The sequence below is a fragment of the Hemitrygon akajei genome, chromosome 20 (genome assembly GCF_048418815.1).
Source record: "Hemitrygon akajei chromosome 20, sHemAka1.3, whole genome shotgun sequence".
Classification (NCBI taxonomy): Eukaryota; Metazoa; Chordata; class Chondrichthyes; order Myliobatiformes; family Dasyatidae; genus Hemitrygon; species Hemitrygon akajei.
The window spans coordinates 72,645,971-72,666,777 of NC_133143.1; the positions used below are offsets into that span (position 1 = coordinate 72,645,971).

The window sequence follows — 20,807 nt, forward strand, 5'->3', positions numbered from 1 at the left end:
TCACAGCAATGCTTAGTCAGGGCAGTCTGGAGAACGTGTCTAGTAAGCCGTTATGTGTGGAACTGAGGAATAAGAAAGCCCCATGTTAATGGAGCTATATTGTAGACCTCCCAACAGTCTGAGGGATTCAGAGGAACAAATTTGTCAAGGGATTGCAGACTATTGCAAGAAACATAAGGTTGTTATAGTACGTGATTTTAACTGTCTACATATTGAATAGACTTCCATACTGTAAAAGGATTAGATGGGATAGAGGTTGTCAAAAGTGTTCAGGAAAGTTTGTTTAATCAGTACATAGAAGTCCCAATGAGGTGGGTGTGATACTTGGATCTGCTAGTAGAGAATGAGACAGAACATTTTGTGTAGGGGAACACTTTGCATCTAATGTTCATAATGCCATTAGTTTCAAAGATAGGTCTGGTATGCAGTCTGAAATTCTAATTTGGAGAGTGGCCAATTTTGATGGTATCAGAAAGGGGATCTAGCAAATATGGATTGGAACAGGCTGTTTTCTGTCAGAGGTGTACTTGGTAAGTGGGAGGCTGCAGAAATAAAATTTTGAGAGGGCAAAGCTTGTATGTACCTGTCAGAATAAAAGGTAAAGATAACAGGTGTAGGAACCCTGGTTTTCAAGAGTTATTGAGGCCCTGATTAACAAAAAAAAGGAAGTAGATTGCAGATATAGGCATGTAGGAACAAATGAGGTGCTTAAGGAGAACAAAATGCAAAGCAACACTTAAGAAATATATCAGATGGCTAAAAGAAGGCATGAGTTTGCCCTAGCAGACAAGGTGAAGGAGAAATCTAAGGGATTCTGCATGTATGTTAAGAGCAAAAGGATTGCAAGGACAAAAACATTGACCTTCAGAAGACCAGAATGGTAATCTATGCATAGTGTTGAGAAATGGGAGAGTTCTTTAATGCATTCTTTGCATCTGTGTTTACTCAGGAGATGAACAGAATCTAAAGAGGTGAGCCAGAATGGCGCCCTGTACAAATTACAGAGGCAAATGTGTCTTAAGTCAAATTAGGGTGGATAAATCCACAGGGTTGGCCAAGATGTTCCCTCAGACATTGTGGGAGGCAAGTGTAGAAATTGCCAGGGCCTTAGCAGAGATATTTTAATCATCCTTTGCATCAGACAAGGTACCGAAGGATTGGAGGATAGCCAATGGTGTTCTGCTGTTTACAAAAGGCTCTTTTAAAAAAAAAACTAGGGAATCATAGACTGGTGAGTCTGATGTCAGTAGTAGGAAAGTTATTGGAAGGTATTCTAAGAGACCAGGTATATGAGCATTTGGATAGACATGGATTGATTAGGAAAAGTCAGCATGGCTTTGTGTGTAGTAAGTCATGTCTAACTAATCTTAGTTTTCTGAGAAAGTTACCTTGAAAGTTGATGAAGGCAAAGCAGTGGTTGTTGTCTACTTGGACTTTAGTAAGACATTTGACTAGGTTCTGCATGGGAGGTTGGTCAAGAAGGCTCAGTTGCTTGTCATTCAAGATGAGGTAATAAATTGAATTTGACATTGGCTTTGTGGGAGAAGTCAGAGTAGTAGTAGTAAATGGTTGCCTCTCTGACTGGAGACCTATGACTAATGGAGTGCCATAGGGATTGGTGCTAGGTTCATTGTTGTTTATCATCTATTTCAGTAATCAGGATGATAATGTGGTTAATTTGATTAACAAATTTGCAGATGACACCATGATTGGCTTGCAGAGGGTTCTGCGTCAGCTGGAAAAATGGCATATGGAATTTAATGCAGAAAAATGCATGTTGTTGCACTTCAGTTGAACCAACTGGTATAGGTCTTACACAGTGAATGGTGGGGCACAGAAGAGTGCTGTAGAACAAAGGGATCTGGGAATACTGGTTCATAATTCATTGAAAGTGGCATCAGAGGCAGATAGTTTCGTAAAGGAAGCTTTTAGCACATTGGCCTTTATAAATCAAAGTACAGGAGATGGGATGTTATGTTGAAGTTGTTTCACACATTGGTGAGGCCTAATTTGGAATATTCTATGCAGTTCTGGTCACCAACCTACAAGAAAGATGTAAATAAGGTTGAAAAAGTACAGAGAAAACTTACAAGGATGTTGCTGGGTCTGGAGGAGCTGAGTTATGAGGAAAGATTGAATAGGTTAGGACTTTATTCCCTGGAATGTAGAAAATTGAGAGGAAGTTTGATGGAGGTGTACAAAATTGAGGTGTATCGATAGGGTAAATGTAAGGAGGCTTTTCCACTGAGGTTGGGTGGGACTATAATAAGAGGTTATGGGTTAAGGGTGATAGGTGAAAAGTTTAAGGGGATCTTCACTCAGAAGGTCATGAGAGTGTGGAACGAGCTGCAAATACTAATGGTGTATGCATATTCAACTTCAATGTTTATGAGTAGTTTGGATAGGTACATGGATAATTGGGATATAGAAGGCTATGATTCCAGTGGAGGTCGATGGAGTAGGCTGTTTGAATGGTTTGGCATGAACTAGATGGGCCAAAGGGCCTGCTTTGGTGCTGTACTTTTCTATGACTTTATGACTCTATGATAGTCAATGAGACAGGTCACCACACTCTTCTTGGGCATTGGTGTAATTGACGCAGGTGGGTACCAAACAATGCCGATGCGGGAGGTTAAAGATTTCAGTGAACACACCATTGAGCTATCAGGCAGGAACTTGGAAGTATAAATTGGGAAAAGATGTTCTCAGGGAAATGTACCACAGGAATGTGGCAAATGTTCAGGGGATATTTGCGTGATGTTCTGCATAGGTACGTTCCAGTGAGACAAGGAAGGGATGGTAGGGTACAGGAACCGTGGTGTATAAAGGCTGTTGAAAATGTAGTCAAGAAGAAAAGAAAGGCTTATGAAAGGTTCAAAAAACTAGGCAATGAAAGATCTAGAAAATTATACGGCTAGCAAGAAGGAGCTTAAGAATAAAATTAGGAGAGCTAGAAGGGACCATGAGAAGGCCTTGGCGAGCAGGATTAAGGAAAACCCCAAGGCATTCTACAAATATGTGAAGAGCAAGAGGATAAGACGTGAGAGAATAGGACCAATCAAGTGTGACAGTGGAAAAGTGTGTATGGAACTGGAGGAGATAGCTGAGGTACTTAATGAATACTTTGCTTCAGTATCCAGAACGGAAAAGGACCTTGGTGATTGTAGGAATGACTTACAGCAGATTGAAAAGCTTGAGCATTTAGACATTAAGAAAGAGGGTGTGTTGGAGCTTTTGGAAATCATCAAGTTGGATAAGTCACCGGAACCGGACGTGCTACTGTGGGAGGCAAGGGAGGAGATTGCTGATCCTCTAGCAATGATCTTTGCATCATTACTGGGGACAGGAAAGGTTCCGGAGGATTGGAGGGTTGCAGGTTGCTACGTGGAACCAGCAATAATAGATGTGGAACAGGGTCAGGGAATTATTGCAAAACAACTAAGTTTATTAACACTCAAGCAGAAACATAGAAAATTGAACAAGCGACTAATTTAAAACCAAGTTAACAGCGCTATGTGTCTATAGCTCCCAAATGGTTAAACTTAGAAACAATTCTTAACAGAATCTTACTGGAGCAGTCTTAGAATGTCAGTTCAGAAGTTTCAAGGATTCAGGGGGTAATTGAGAGGAGAGACTTTTAGTTTCGAAGTGTAGCAAAGAGACGATCTTGAAGACTAAGATTTAAAAATACAGTGAAGAAGCGAGTCTCGCAGAAATATGCCAGAAACGGCCACCATACCTTTCCGATAGCGATTCAGCAGACAAACAGTACCTCTCGAACGCTGATCTCACAAAGCAGCCACCATACCTTTACAGTGGAAGCGAGTTCACGATGCAGTCTGTTTCAAAGAGTCTACGAAGAGTCCACGAAAAGTGAGAATTTCACCAAGTAACTGACAGGAGAAGTCCCTTTTCCAGGACAAGTCACCACACGCCCGAGACTTTGCAGAGGTCACCAAAGTGGGTGCCAAAAATCCACGTTTGGATTACGAAATGTCAGTCACCTCCGAAATGCACAGCGTTATCGACTACGCACTCCCTTTTGGGTTCAATTGAAGCTTGCACTCTTCACTCTCACTAACGACTCTGCTGTCCAAACACAACGACCCTCCACCAAAGTTTGGCTCTCTGGAGCAATCTCGCTGCTCTTTTTATACTCTTGGGGTAGGTCCTCGCATGACACTCACAGAAACAAAGTCACAGATTCCCAGTACATCATGTACCATCCCAGGAATTGAAACTGGGGTTCATAACAAGATGTTGTTCCCATAATCAAGAAAGGGAGTAGAGATAGCCCAGGAAATTATAGACCAGTGAGTCTTACTTCAGTGGTTGGTAAGTTGATGGAGAAGATCCTGAGAGGCAGGATTTATGAACATTTGGAGAGGCATAATATGGTTAGGAATAGTCAGCATGGCTTTGTCAAAGGCAAGTCGTGCCTTACGAGCCTGACTGAATTTTTGAGGATGTGACTAAACACATTGACGAAGGAAGAGCAGCAGATGTAGTGTGTATGGATTTCAGTAAGGCATTTGATAAGGTACCCCATGCAAGGCTTATTGAGAAAGTAAGGAGACGAGAGGGCACAGTTTTAAGGTGCTTGGAAGTAGGTACAGAGGAGATGTCAGGGGTAAGTTTTTTATGCAAAGAGTGGTGAGTGCGTGGAGTGGGCTGCTGGCGACAGTGGTGGAGGTGGATACGATAGGGTCTTTTAAGAGACTCCTGGATAGGTACATGGAGTTTAGAAAAATAGAGGGCTATGGGTAACCCTAGGCAATTTTTAAAGTAAGTACATGTTCGGCATAGCATTGTGGGCCGACAAGCCTGTATTGTGCTGTAGGTTTTCTATGTTCTATGTTTATAGGTCTCCAGACTTTGATGTCTCTAATCTGGCTCTCAGCAGATTTTGGATCTCATGGTTCATCCAGGCTTCTGATTGGGGAAGACTCTGAATAATTTTGTGGGGACACACTTGTATAAATACTGTATTTAATATTTCATATTATGAGCTCCTGGGGATCTGTATCATCCCAGAGGTTAACACTGTTCCATTAAGGGTTCCTTTGTCTCTAAAAGATCACAACAATCTGTATAATTCTACGGCACTGCATGTGGACAAGGAGTTAGGGTGTTCACATTTAAAATCTAGATGTGTTTTACGCTAGCCTGAATAGGAATGAAAAATATTTTTCTTATTCGAAGATATTGTACACAAATTAATATTTTGTATGGATAGATGATTCACAGTGCTTACTGTTTATAATTTCTGCTCTCCCCAGATATAATGGAGAATGGGACTTGGCTTGCAAAGCTCTGGATGATGTGTTGTATAGAGCTCAACTGGAAATGTTTCCAGAACCTCTACTGGTGGGTAATCATGTGACATTTAAGATTTAGAACTTATTCCATTGGGTTATGATTTTTAAAATTGCTCTTTTATGACAACTTAGATCTCCAAATGCAAATACATACTTAGAACATTACATCACAACACAGGTCCTTTGGCCCACGATGCTGAGGCAACTTTTTTAATCTAATCCTTCCCTCCCATATAGCCCTAATTTTTCTATCATCTATGTGCCCATCTAAGAGTCTTTAAAATGTCCTTAATGTATCCTGCCTCTACCACCACCTTTGGTAGCACATTCCACACTGACCCTAACCCTCAACTCACCTTAGAACTATGCTCACTCATATTAGCCATATCCACCCTGGGAAAATGTCTCTTGATCTATGTCCCTTATCAGAACAGAGATGAGGAGGAATTTCTTTAGCCAGATGGTAGTGAATCTGCAGAATTCAATGCCTGGCTGTGGGGGCCAAATCATTGGGTATATTTAAAGCAGAGATTGATAAGTTCCTGCTCAGTAAGGGTGTCAAAGGTTACGGGGAAAAGGTAGGAGAATGGGGTTGAGAGGGATAATAAAGTAGCCATGATGGAATTGTGGAGTTTCTATGCTTTATTATCATCTTGTTTATAAAATGGCAAATGCTGAACTTAACTTACTGTTAATGAAACTTTTTGTAGGTTGGAAATGCAATCAAAAATACATTGCCCCCTTCTGCCCTAAAATCTTCAAAAGATGCACCACGATGTATTCAGGTAGAGATAACTCCAACCTCATCCAGAATATCTCGGAATGCAGTCACGAGTTTATCAATACGAGGACATCGATGGAAGAGGAATGGTAAGAACAAGATAAGTGTAAGGGAGATGGTTAGAATTGGATCAAAATAACCTTTAATATTTCATAACTATGCACAAAGCAATCTACCCATTGTTGCATAAGGTGGTATGACATTTTAGATTTTAGTTTGGATAAGAAGTAGTTCATTTGAATTAGATAACACAAGATGGAAAAAAGTGGTGTCAAAGTACATTTATTATCAAAGTATGTGTAGAATATACAATTTTAAGATTCATCTTTTTGAAAAAAGCTGTGTCAAAATACATTTATTATCGAAGTATGTAAACCATATACAATCTTGAGAAGCAGCCATGCCATGAAACAAAGAAACAATAACATTCACAAAAACACCACAAAGAGAGTCATACGTCCAGTGTGCGAAGAAGAAACAACAGATCGTGCAAACAATTAAAAAACAAACAAACAAGCCACAGAAAATGAACTGCACAATCCCCAAAAGTAAGTCCTCAGCCACATAGTCAGGCTCAGTGCTGAGGTGAGTGCTGATGGCTGCAGGCCACAGCCATGGAGCCAGACTCAGTGCTGAGGTAAATGCCAATTGCTGTATGCCACAGCCACGGCACCAGACTCAGCACTAAGTGCATGCCAATGGCTCTAGGCCGCAGCTGCAGAGTCAGTTCAGCACTGAGTCGAGTAAAGCCTCACGGAGTAGTGAACCGAACACCAGTTTGTCCTGTGCACTCGGCCCCGAAGGCCTTCATCATTTAAATCTAGCTCAGCACTTAAATCAGCTATACATCAGTTTGTTATCTGCTCTCAGGCCTGGGTGGGCCCTGCCACTTCAATCCAGCCCAAATTTCACTCCATCCCCAAGTACGCTCCAGCAATGGCCATCTCAGCCATACCTGCATATTCGAGAGCACAGACAGTCCCAGTTTGGAAATTACAGGCTGCTGACTGCAGTGATCATCGTCTAGTCAAAGTATACTTAGTAGAATTTTTAGTAGTTTTGTTAGCTGCCTGCAAAGTATCACCACATCTCCTCAGCACATCTATGCGAGTCAACCTGGGCACTTCATTAAATATTTCTGAAGGTACATACTGTAACTTGACATGGACTGGGAATTGGTTACCTGCATATCATCCTGAAGAATTGTAAAGGTGAAAGAGAAATGGCCAGGAGAGCACAAGAGAACTATGTAATACTGCCCCCACCCCCAGACAATAAATAAGGAAATCTATGATCATTTATGTTAATCACACATTTTTATTACATGTGAAGATGGTTCACTAAAGGGGCTCCTTATTATTGCTGTAGTGGTTATGGTATTGTTGGGCCAAACTGAAATTTGGATTTTTAATTCCACCATGATAAAAACTGAAAATGAATTTGATAAATCTGGTGTCTTGTTGTTAATTTATAAGAAAGTGAATATTAAGTTCCCCACTGTTTTCTGGGAATAGCACCTTCACTCTCTTATTGTGTGATATCTTATGTGATTTCAGCACATACCTGAAATGTGTACTGCAATAGAAGCAATAGATACGGTTTTGCAGTGCCACTCAGGAAAAATGAAGCTGTGTTTAAAATATTTTATTGGTGTTGATGAAAAGTAAGTTATTTGTTCCTCTTTACATGGTCTGATAAAAGATTCTGATGATTTTGCAACAAAACTAATATAAAAATCTGTTTAACGAACTTTGTATTGCTTTTGTGGTTCAGTTTAATTCATTTGATGCACTAGAAGGTATGGAACTCATAGAAAATTACTTTATAGCAATAAATTTGAGCAGAGTATAGAGATATGACATGGAAACTGTCCCTTTGTTCCATCGCGTTCATGCTGACCATCAAGAAACCATTTACACTAATTCTGCATTAATCTTTTCTTTGTTCTCCACATTATAATCAAATACCCCTTCTCTCCTTCCTATTCTATCATTCACCAACACACACACTCCTTCCTTTGTATTCTATCATTCACCTACATACCTCCTCTCCCCTTCCTATTCGGTCATTCACCAACACACCCCTCCCCCTCTTCCCTTCCTATTCTACCATTCACCTACACATCCCTCTCCCTTTCGTATTCTACCATTCACCTACACACCCCCTCTTCCCTTCCTATTCTACCATTCACCAATACACCCCCTCTCCCTTCCTATCCTACCAAACAACAACACACCCACTCTCCCCTTCCTATTCTATAATTTATCTACACACCCACTCTCCCCTTCCTATTCTACCATTCAACAACACATCCACTCTCCCCTTCCTATTCTACCATTCACCAACACACCTCCCCTCTTTCTATTCTATCATTGACCTACACACCAGAGTCATTGTGAAGTTGGAGGAAGGCCAGATAATGTACAGACAACACCCAGGGCCAGAGTGCAAACTGGTGGTGTGAGGTGGTAGTTTTACCATCATGCTGCTCTTAATTTACAGTTGGTATCTATATTTCTATTATGGTAGCTTGAATTGCTCAGGCAGTTACACAAATAGATTGGCTGTTCACTCTGGCAATTTGCAAGTTCAAATATATAGATGGGGAAGATTAACATAAGTGTTTGGAAGTAAGAGAGAACAAAATGGAAGTGTGGATGTTGACAACCTCCAGCTGTCCATTATACCATGGTGCTGCTGACTTATTTATGATAGTTGATCTCCCAACGCACTTCTTGTGGAACAGTCTTTCAATCCTATACTCATAGATCACAAATTTCACTAACTTTGCTGCCATTATTCACTCTGTTCTCAGCTTAACATGATTCATCTGATTCTTCCCTTCTTTTATATCTGTGTTCATCACAGGGAGCAGATTAAACATAAATGTACATAACAAACCATAGACATTACAATTATTTTGATAGTACTTTCTCCCATTTTGCCTCATAAGATCATAAGGCATAGGAGCAGAATTAGGCCATTCAGCCCATCAAGTCCATTCTGCCATTTCATCATGAGTAAACACAGATCCCATTCAACCCCATACACCTGCCCTCTCACCATATCCCTTGATGCCCTGACCAATCAGGAATCTATCAACTTCCACTTTAAATATACCCACAGACCTGTCCTGCACCACAGTCTGTGGCAGAGCCTTCCACAGATTCACCACTCTTTGGCTAAAAAAATTCCTCCTTACTTCTGTTCTAAAAGGTCACCCTTCAATTTTGAAGCTGTGCCCTTTAGTTCTGGATACCTCTACCAAAGGAAACCGTCTCCACAGCCACCTTTTCTAGTTCTTTCAACATTTGGTAGGTTTGAATGAGATCCCCACACATTCTTCTAAATTCCAGTGCGTACAGGCCCAAAGCTGCAAAACACTCCTCATATGTTAACCGCTTCATTCCCAGAACCATTGTCGTGAACCTCCTCTGGACTCTCTGCAATGACAATATATTCTTTCTGAGATACAGGGCCCAAAACTGTTGACAATACTCCAAGTGCAGCCTGACTAGTTCTCATAAAGCTTCAGTACTATCTTCTTGTTTTTATATTCTATTCCCCTTGAAATAAATGCCAACTTCTTCTGTGGGACATATCTACCTTATGCCTTGTGAACTATTCCCAGGAACTTCAGGCATCTCTGCTCTGCTATCATCCCTGCCTCTGTCCTCCACCAAGCCACCTGGGCAAGTTCCTCTCTCATGCCTCTGTAATTCACTTTATTCCAATATGATACTGATACATGTGACTTGTGCTTCTCCCTCTCAAATTGCAGTATGAATTCAATCATATTATGATCACTGCCTCCTAAGGGTTCCTTTATGTTAAGCTGACAAATAAAATCTGGGTCATTACATAATAACCAATCTAAGATAGCCTTTCCTCTAGTAGGCTTGAGCACAAGCCACTCTAAAAAGCCATCTTGTAGACATTCAACAAATTCTCTCTCTTGCGATCTGACACCAACCTGATTTTCCCAATCCCCTTGCATACTGAAGTCCCCCATTACAATTGTGACATTACCCTTATTACATGCCTTTTCTAGCTCCCTCTGGAATCTCAACCCCACATCTTAGCTACTATTTAGTGGTCTATATATGATTCCCATAATGATTTTTTACCCTTGTAGTTTCTTAACTCCACCCACAAAGATTTGACATTCTCTGACCCTATGTCATCTCTTTCTGAAGATGTAATTCCATCTCTTCCCTGTCCTTTTGATACAAAGTATATCCTTTGATGTTAAACTCCCAACTCTAACCTTCTTCAGTTCAGTTCAGTTTCAGTTTCAGTTTATTGTCATTTAGAAACCACAAATGCAATGCAGTTAAAAAATGAGAAAATGTTCTCCAGAATGATATCACAAAAGCACACAACAAAACAGACTACACCAGAAAATCCACATAACGTTTGGTAATCCCCAAATCCAGAGTCCAGAGAGGCTGCTGCGTATTAATATCGCGCTACTATCTTAACACGTTCCCTGTAAAGGAGCTCCAAACCCAACAGACAAAACAAGAGTACCCAGACACACCAAGTCAAGAGACCACCTTACAAACCAAAAACTAAAGCTACAAGACTTACACAAAACCACATAGTTACATATAGTTATAGTTCACATATACAAATGTGTAGTTACAACAGTGCAGATAATACCATAATTGATTAAAAAAAACAGACCATGGGCACAGTAAAAATAGTCCAAAGATGTTAAAAGACTATAAGTTCGAAAGAAACCACAGTACAGTTTCCACAAGTCCTCAGAGTCCCGATAGACTCGTCAACCCACGCAGGCGGCAGAAGGGAATATCCCCGCTATGGGCTTCCATGGCGCCGGACTCAGCCTCGCAGACGCAGCACACAATGAAAGCGCCCCGACCGCAGCGGACTCCCGAGTCTGTCGAACCTCCAAGTCTCCGAACATCCCTCCGGCACAGCCTCTCTGAGCACCATCCTCTGCCGAGCGCACTACAACGCCCCCACCAACAGCCATCGGCAATGCGACCCTGAGGACTGAGGGCTTGCTCTTCTCAGCAGAGACCCGGACCTCACAACAGCAGCAGCAACGAAGAAGGCCTTCCTGGAGATTTCCAGATGTTCCTCCGTGCTCCCACGTCTGTTTTTCATCAGATTAGGATTGTTCACGGCACCCCGCTTAACAGATAACAGATATCAGCTCCGGAGTGGCCGCTGCAAACTGCGTCGCGCCGCCAGCCACAACTCAGTGATGCCCACAACGTTATAAGCTGATTGCGCCACGAGTTCATCCACCTTATTCTGGATGCCATGCGCATTTAAAAACAGCATCTTCAGTCCTGCATTCTTTGTCCTTATGAATTTTGCTTTTGTGGTATAACTTAACTCTTTGCTCTGTCTGCATTCGTACCCAGTCATTGGCTTGTCCTTCCTTACATGCACATTTTATTTTACACCATCTACTTATAAACCTGCTGGCTCATCCTCAACTCATATTAGGTTTCCATTCCATTTTTCCTTTTCCTCTATCTTCAATAATGATACTTTCTGTAAAGTGCCTTTGAAATATTGTCCTTCCTAATTGTGGTTTCTTCTTTGCTGTAATCGACAGAGACTTTCACTTTTACACACTCTCTTGAACTGAACGAAGCAAAGCTCCCAATCCCCACCTTTCACCCACCATCCATCTGCGATATTTGACTTGTTGCTTCTCTATATATTAGTATTGTCAGCTTGCTGGGCAGATTCCATAGCTATGTTATTATCAGCACATCTCCCAGACAAATATCCATACTGTGCTTCCAATTGCAACATTACTCATTTGGTTTCACTATCAGAAATATTTACTTTGTTCTTTACAAATCTCCACATGTCTGCAATTGACAATTAACTCCACTGTTAGAAGGATCCTATCCGGAAAGGTTACCTCTTTCCACAGATGTTGCATGACCTTATTGAGTGTTTCTAGTATTTTGTTTTTAATGCCTATACTGTATATTTGGCAGTGCTGAGAATAGGTAGTTGTTACCTTTTATTTTACTGATTCCTAAGGAATCCAATAACATATTTTTGATCATTGAGGAATGAAAATTTCCATTGTTTTAGTAACTCTTTAATAACTAGATAACAAATTATACCTTCCAACTATCATGACTGTATTGTCTATTCCCTCTGTCACAATCAACATCATATGGCTATGTGTGTACACTGAACAGATTATAATTCAATGGGTTGTGATTAATGGATTTCAAGCAAGGAAACAACTCCTGAATAAAATGAATAAACAGGACAAAGGTTCTAGTGCTTTCCCTGTGCTTATGACAAATAAACTGTCCTCAGGCTCCGACCGGGTACAGGTATTGATTTTAATTGATGTTAGAACCATAGAACATTACAGCACAGAAACAGGCCTTTTGGCCCTTGGCTGTGCCGAACCATTTTTCAACCTAGTCCCACTGACCTGCACCTAGACCATACCCCTCTCATCCATGTACCTGTCCAAGTTTTTCTTAAATGTTAAAAGTGAGCCTGCATTCACCACTTCAACTGGCAGCTCATTCCACACTCCCACTACTCTTTGTGTGAAGAAGCTCCCCCTAAAGTTCCCTTTAAACTTTTCCCCCTTCACCCTTAACCCATGTCCCCTGGTTTCTTTCTCCCCTAGCGTCAGTGAAAAAAGCCTGCTTGCATTCACTCTGTCTATACCCATCATAATTTTATATACCTCTATCAAATCTCCCCTCACTCTTCTACGCTCCAGGGAATAAAGTCCTAACCTATTCAACCTTTCTCTGCAACTCAGTTTCTCAAGTCCTGGCAACATCCTTGTGAACCTTCTCTGCACTCTTTCAACCTTATTAATATCCTTACTGTAATTAGGTGGACAAAACTGCACACAATACTCCAGATTCATCCTCACCAATGTCTTATACAACCTCACCATAACATTCCAACTCTTATACTCAGTACTTTGATTTATAAAGGCCAATGTGCCAAAAGCTCTCTTTACGACCCTATCTACTTGTGACAGCACTTTTAGGGAATTATGTATCTGTATTCCCAGATCCCTCTGTTCTACTGCACTCCTCAGTGCCCTACCATTTACCTTGTATGTTCTACCTTGGTTTGTCCTTCCAAAGTGCAATACCTCACACTTGTCTGCATTAAACACCATCGATGTTTCATTCAATGCCATCTTCATCAAGGATGATGCCTAAGCACGATGTAATTCCAAAGGCCAATGGTATTCATTTCTGTTGTCAGACAGTACTATGAGAATGAAATTTAAAGATAATATATTGTGAAATTGATCATGGCATGAGCAATAGTTCTGAAATCTTCATTTAAAAAGTAACAAAATACCCAGTTATCTACATTCAAAACATGGTTGTAACAAAAATGTACTTGTTTCTGGGTCAGAGAATGGTTTCACTGAATCCATCTTGCTGGATGAAATTGATATTTGACTCTTCAGAGGTATAATAATGATATATTTAAGTGCTGAAGCCCTGTAATTTAATTGCAATTGGCAGCTTGCTGCTTAGAAAATCAGATCAATATAATGGTGTGAGTAAAAAACTTAAAATATTATCCAGCTGATATTATTAAAACTTAAATCCACCCAATTTAGTTTGTCAAGGAAAAATTCACTTAATCTGTATTCTCCACACTATTTCCTAGAGTATGAACTTAACGTATGAACAAGTTCAGAGAACTTTCTCTCAAAGTAATTAATTGCTGGCTCTGCAGAATACAGTATATATGGGTGTTTTATGATTTGCTTTCTAACTTGGCAACACCATTTTCCTTAATATATTTGTAAACCAGTATTATTTTCTTTAATATATAATTTTCAAGAATCAGGTATTATTACATAATAATGCCAGAAAATTGCAGGATAATTTGTGAAATCTGGTTTTAAAAAGAGGGTAAAAACAATCAGTTTAATGTTGATGATAGAAAAGGTATTGAATTCTTATGCAAAGATATATTGGAAAATTAGAAAACCTGTGGAAACCCTAGGGATTCAAGAATGATTACCAAAGATATTAAAGTTACACTTGACCAACTTTATACTGAATACACTGAATTGAAACACTAAGCAGAATAGATAAAAGCTGTATAATGTGTACAAGGTTCAGCTCACTAGTTATTTTAATGGTTACTCAAACAAAGATCATGTAAAGCAGAATGCTAGAAGTTTGTTCAGTTATAAAGAATAAAAGGGAGGTGAGAGTTGATATTGGACCGCTGGAAAATGATGTTGGTGAGGTGTAATGGGGGGGGGGGGCAAAATAATGGCAGACAAACGCGATATCTCGGATCGAGTTCTCCGTATTCTCAAGAGGGAGGGTGAGCAGCCAGATGTCATGGTCCATGTAGGGACCAATGACGTGGATAGGAAGAAGGAGGAGGTCCTGCAAAGAGAGTTTAGGGAGTTAGGTGCAAAGTTAAAGGACAGAGGACCTCCAGGGTTGCAAACTCAGGATTGCTACCAGTGCCACATGCTAGTGAGGCTAGAAATAGGAAGATAATGCAACTAAATACCTGGCTAAGGAATTGGTGCAGGAGGGAGGGCTTCGTGTTTCTGGACAATTGAGCCTTGTTCCAGGGAAGGTAGGACCTGTTCCGACGGGGCGGGTTGCACCTGAACTGGAGGGGGACTAACATCCTTGCAGGAAGGTTTGCTAGTGCTGCTCCGGGGGGTTTAAACTAGATTTACAGGGGGAGGGGAACCAGAGTGTTAGAGCAGATAGTGAGGTGGAGGAGGTTGAAGGTCATTTGAGAACTGCAAGTATAGTGCATAGCGTAAAGCCAGATCTAACATATAAAGAGGCTTTGAGGAAAGAGAAGCAGAATAAAGTGTGTAAAGGTAGTAAGGTAGAAGGGCTAAAGTGCATGTACTTCAATGCAAGAAGCATCAGGAACAAAGGTGATGAACTGAGAGCTTGGATACATACATGGAATTATGATGTAGTGGCCATTACAGAGATTTGGCTGGCACCAGAGCAGGAATGGATTCTCAATATTCCTGGATTTCAGTGCTTTAAAAGGGATAGAGATGGGGGGGAGGAGGGGTGACATAACTGGTCGGGGATACTATTACAGCTACAGAAAGGGTGGGAAATGTAGCAGGATCCTCTTTTGAGTCAGTATGGGTGGAACTCAGGAACAGGAAGGGAGCAGTTACTGTATTGGGAGTATTCTATAGGCCCCCTGGTAGCAGCAGAGATACTGGGGAACAGATTGGGAGGCAGGTTTTGGCAAGGTGCCAAAATAACGGGGTTGTTATCATGGGTGACTTTAACTTCCCTAATATTGATTGGCACCCAATTGGTTCCAATGGTTTAGATGGGGCAGAGTTTGTTCAGTGTGTCCAGGACAGATTCCTGTCACAGTATGTTGTCAGGTCGACTAGGGGGAATGTCATACTAGATCTAGTATTAGGTAATGAACCGGGTCAGGTCACAGATCTCTCAGTGGGTGAACATCTGGGGGAAAGTGACCACCGCTCCCTGGCCTTTAGCATTATCATGGAAAAGGATAGAATCAGAGAGGACAGGAAAATTTTTAATTGGGGAAGGGCAAATTATGAAGCTATAAGGCTGGAACTTGGGGGTGTGAATTGGGATATGTTTTTGCAGGGAAATGTACTATGACATGTGGTTGATGTTTAGGGATACCTTGCAGGATTTTAAGGATAAATTTGTCCCGGTGAGGAAGATAAAGAATGGTAGGGTGAAGGAACCATGGGTGACAAGTGAGGTGGAAAATCTAGTCAGGTGGAAGAAGGCAGCATACATGAGGTTTAGGAAGCAAAGATCAGATGGGTCTATTGAGGAATATAGGGTAGCAAGAAAGTAGCTTAAGAAGGGGCTGAGAAGAGCAAGAAGGAGACATGAGAAGGCCTTGGTGAGTAGGGTAAAGGAAAACCCCAAGGCATTCTTCAATTATGTGTAGAACAAGAGGATGACAGGAGTGAATGTAGGACCGATTAGAGTTAAAGGTGGGAAGATGTGCCTGGAGGCTGTGGAAGTGAGCGAGGTCCTTAATGAATACTTCTCTTCAGTATTCACCAATGAGAGGGAACTTGATGACGGTGAGGACAGTATGAGTGAGGTTAATGTTCTGGAGTATGTTGATATTAAGGGACAGGAGGTGTTGGAGTTGTTAAAATACATTAGGACGGATAAGTCTTCGGGGCCTAACAGAATATTCTCTAGGCTGCTCCAAGAGGTGAGGGAAGAGATTGCTGAGCCTCCGGCTAGGATCTTTATGTCCTCGTTGTCCATGAGAATGGTAACAGAGGATTGGAGGGAGGCGAATGTTAACCCCTTGTTCAAAAAAGTTAGTAGGGATAGTCCGGGTAATTATAGACCAGTGAGCTTCATGTCTGTGGTGGGGAAGCTGTTGGAAAAAATTCTTAGAGATAGGATCTATGGGCATTTAGAGAATCATGGTCTGATCAGGGACAGTTAGCATGGCTTTGTGAAGGGCAGATCATGTCTAACAAGCCTGATAAAGTTCTTTGAGGAGGTGACCAGGAATATAGATGAGGGTAGTGCAGTGGATGAGATCTACATGGATTTTAGTAAGGCATTTGACAAGGTTCCATACGGTAGGCTTATTCAGAAAGTCAGAAGGCATGGGATCCAGGGAAGTTTGGCCAGGTGGATTTAGAATTGGCTTGCTTGCGGAAAGCAGAGGGTTGTGGTGGAGGGAGTACATTCAGATTGGAGGGTTGCGACTAGTGGTGTCCCACAAGGATCGGTTCTGGGACCTCTACTTTTCGTGATTTTTATTAACGACCTGGATGTGGAGGTAGAATGGTGGGTTGGCAAGTTTGCAAATGACACAAAGTTTGGTTGGTGGTGTTGTGGATAGTGTAGAGGATTGTGGAAGACTGCAGAGAGACATTGGTAATGTGCTGTACTATTCTATGTTCTATGTACTATGATAGGATGCAGAAGTGGGCTGAGAAGTGGTAGATGGAGTTCAACCTGGAGAAGTGTGAGGTGATACACTTTGGAAGGACAAACTCCAAGGCAGTGTATAAAGTAAATGGCAGGATACTTGGTAGTGTGGAGGAGCAGAGGGATTAGGGGGTACATGAACACAGATCCCTGAAAGTTGCCTCACAGGTAGATAGGGTAGTTAAGGAAGCTTATGGGGTGTTAGCTTTCATAAGTCGAGGGATAGAGTTTAAGAGTCGCGATGTAATGATGCAGCTCTATAAAACTCTGGTTAAGCCACACTTGGAGTACTGTGTCCAGTTCTGGTCACCTCACTATAGGAAGGATGTGGAAGCATTGGAAAGGGTACAGAGGAGATTTACTAGGATGCTGCCTAGTTTAGAGAGTATGCGTTATGATCAGAGATTAAGGGAACTAGGGCTTTACTCTTTGAAGAGAAGGAGGATGAGAGGAGACATGATAGAGGTATACAAGATATTGAGAGGAATAGATAGAATGGACAGCCAGCGCCTCTTCCCCAGGGCACCACTGCTCAATACACGAGGACATGGCTTTAAGGTAAGGGGTGGAAAATTCAAGGGGGATATTAGAGGTAGGGTTTTTACTCAGAGTGGTTGGTGTGTGGAATGCACTGCCTGAGTCAGTGGTGGAGGCAGATACACTAGTGAAATTTAAGAGACTACTAGACAGGTATATGGAGGAATTTAAGGTGAGTGGTTGTATGGGAGGCAGGGTTTAAGGGTCGGCACAACATTGTGGGCCGACGGGCCTGTACTGTGCTGTACTATTCTATGTTCTATGTTAAGCTTAATAAGTACTTTACTTCAGTCTTCACTGTGGAAGACACTAGCTGTATGCCAGATGTCTGTGAGTTTCAGGGAGCAGGAGTGAAAGCCATTGCTGTTACAAAGGAAAAAGTGCTTGGCAAATTGAAAGGTTTTAAGGTGGATAAGTCACCTGGATCAGATGGACCACATCTCAGAGTCCTGAAAGGGGTTGCTGAAGAGATAATGGATGCATTGGTCGTGATCTTTCAAGAATCACTTGATTCTGGCATGATCCTGAAGGACTGGAAAATTGCAAATGTCACTCTACTCTGTAAGAAAGGAGGAAGACAACAGAGGAAATTATAGTCCAGTTAGCCTAACTTCAGTGTTTGGGAAAGTGTGGGAGTCCATATTTAAGAACGAGGTTTCTGGATACTTGGAGGCTAATGATAAAATAAGTCAAGGACAGCATGGTTTCTGTAAAAGGTAATCTTGCCTGACAAATCTGTTGGAATTCTTCGATGAATTAACAAGTAAAGTGAACGAAGGAGAGGCAATGGAGTTTGCGGATGATACGAAGATAGGTGGAGGGGTAGGTAGTGCTGAGCAATTAATGTGATTGCAACAGGACTTAGACAAATTGGAAGAATGGGCAAAAAATTGGTAGATGGAATACAGTTAAGAAATGTACAACAATTCATTTTGGTAAACAGAACAATACTGCAGATTGTTATCTAAATGGGGAGTAAATTCAAACATCAAAACTACAAGGTACTTGGAAGTCCTCATGCAAGACTCCCAAAAGGTTCATTCAAGGTCGAATTGTGATAAACAAGGCAAATACAATGTTGGCATTTATTTCAAGGGGAAAAAACCCCAGATAATGCTGAAGTTTTATAAGACACTAGTTAGGCTGCATTTGGAGCATTGTCAACAGTTTTGGGCCCCTTATCTCAGAAAGGATGTGCTGTCATTGGAGGGAGTCCAGAGGAGATTCACGAGGATGATTCCAAGAATGAAGAGGTTAACATATGAGGAGCATTTGGTAGCTTTGGATATGTACTCACTGGAATTTAGAAGAATATGTGGGCATCTCATTCACGTCTACCGAATGTTGAAAGGACTAGTTTGGGTGAATGTGGAGAGGATGTTTCCTCTGGTGGGGGTATCCAGAACTAGAGAGCACAGCCTCAAAATTGAAGGGTGGCCTTTTAGAACAGAAGTAAAGAGGAATTTTTTTTTGCTGAAGAGTGTGAATCTGTGGAATGCTCTGCTACAGACTGTGGTGGAGGCCAAGTCTGTAAGGATATAATTGATCAAAGTTATAGGGAAGTAGTCGCCCTGAAGTTGCAGGAGGCGAGTAGCTGGGTGATTGTCAGGAGAAATGGAAATAGGCAGTTAGAGCAGAACACCCTGTGGCCATTCCCCTCAAAAACAAGTATACCATTTTGGATACTTTTGTGGGGGTGACCTCCCAAGAGAATGGCACGGCAACCGGGTTACAGGCACTGAGCATGGGTCTGTGGTGCAGAAGGGAAAGAGAAGAGAAGGGAATGGTAGTGATAAGGGGACTCCATAGTGAGGGTAACAGAAGATTCTGTGGGCGTGAACAGGACACCCGGATGGTATGTTGCCTCCCAGGTGCCAGGGATGTCTCAGATTACGTCCACAACATTTTGGAGAGGGAGGGAGAGCAGCCAGATGTCTTTGCACATATTGCTACCAATGACATAGGAAGGAAAAGCAATGAGGTCCTGAAAAGAGAATTTAGAGAGCTAGATAGAAAGCTGAGAAGCAGGACCTCCGGGGTAGTAATTTCTGGATTGCTACTGTGCCACATGCCAGTGAGAGTAGAAACAGAATGATCTGGCAGATGCGTGGCTGAGAAACTGGTGCAGGGAGTTGGGCTTCAGGTTCCTGGATAATTGGGATCTTGCCTGGGAGAGATATGACTTGTTCAAAAGTGATGGGCTGCACCTGAACCCGAGGGGGACCAATATTCTTGTGGGCAGGCTTGTTAGAGCTGTTAGGGAGGGTTTAAACTAGTTTGACAGAGGGGTGGGAAACAGTGAAGGGACTCAGGATAGGACGGATGGTGAAGTTAAAGATAGCGTGCAGTCAGACTGTCAGGAAGGGCAGGCAGGTGATGGGTCTTAGTTGCAGCCAACAGGCTGAGTATGAAATCATTAGGGATGCAGAATCAGAAAGGATAGCAAATACGGTACTCAAGGTGTTGTATCTAAATGCATGTAATATGAGAAATAAGGTGGATGATCTTGTTGCTATATTACAGATTGCCAGGTATGATGTTGTGGCCATCACTGAATTGTGGCTGAAGGATGGTTGTAGTTGGGAACTGAATGTCCAAGGTTTCACATTATATTGGAAGGATAGGAAGGTACGCAGAGGGGGTGGTATGGCTCTACTGGTAAAGAATGGCATTAAATCAGTAGAAAGATGTGACATAGGATCGGAAGATGCTGAATCTTTTGTGGGTTGAATTAAGAAACTGCAAGGGTTAAAAGGAAGTTGATGGCAGTTATATACAAGCCTTCCAGCAGTGACTGGGAGGTGGACCACAGATTACGACAGAAATAGAAAAGGCAAGTCAAAAGGGCATTGTTATGGTAGTCATGGGAGATTTTAACATGCAGGTTGATTGGAAAAATCAGTTTGGTAATGGATCTCAAGAGAGTGAGTTTGTTGAATGCCTAAAAGATGGCTTTTTAGAGCGGTTTGTTGTTGAGCCTACCAGGGGATCAGCTGTACTGGATTGGGTGTTATGTAATGAACCAGAGGTGATTAGGGAGCTTAAGTTAAAAGAACCCTTAGAAACCAGCGATCACCATATGATTGAGTTCAACTTGAAATTTAATAGGGAGAAAGTAAAGCCCGATGTAGCAATATTTCAGTGGAGTAAGGGAAATTAGAGGTAGAGAAAGGAGTTGGCCAAAGTAAGTTGGAAGGAGCTACTGACAGGGATGTC

The 20,807-nt window shown here is 41.7% G+C and overlaps 1 protein-coding gene across 5 annotated transcripts in view; it reads left to right on the plus strand.

Annotated features, from left to right (window-relative positions):
* The window catches only part of hycc1 (hyccin PI4KA lipid kinase complex subunit 1), a 153,605-nt gene that overhangs the window by 119,710 nt on the left and 13,088 nt on the right, over positions 1-20,807 (plus strand). For 4 of the 5 annotated variants that reach the window (XM_073024619.1, XM_073024620.1, XM_073024618.1 and 1 more), the window contains 2 exons: positions 5,280-5,367; positions 6,029-6,188. In XM_073024619.1, coding sequence (XP_072880720.1) covers positions 5,280-5,367; positions 6,029-6,188 — 248 coding nt within the window. Of the gene's footprint in view, positions 1-5,279; positions 5,368-6,028; positions 6,189-7,655; positions 8,229-20,807 lie in introns of those variants that run through there. The other variant, XM_073024622.1, reaches the window with a different exon arrangement.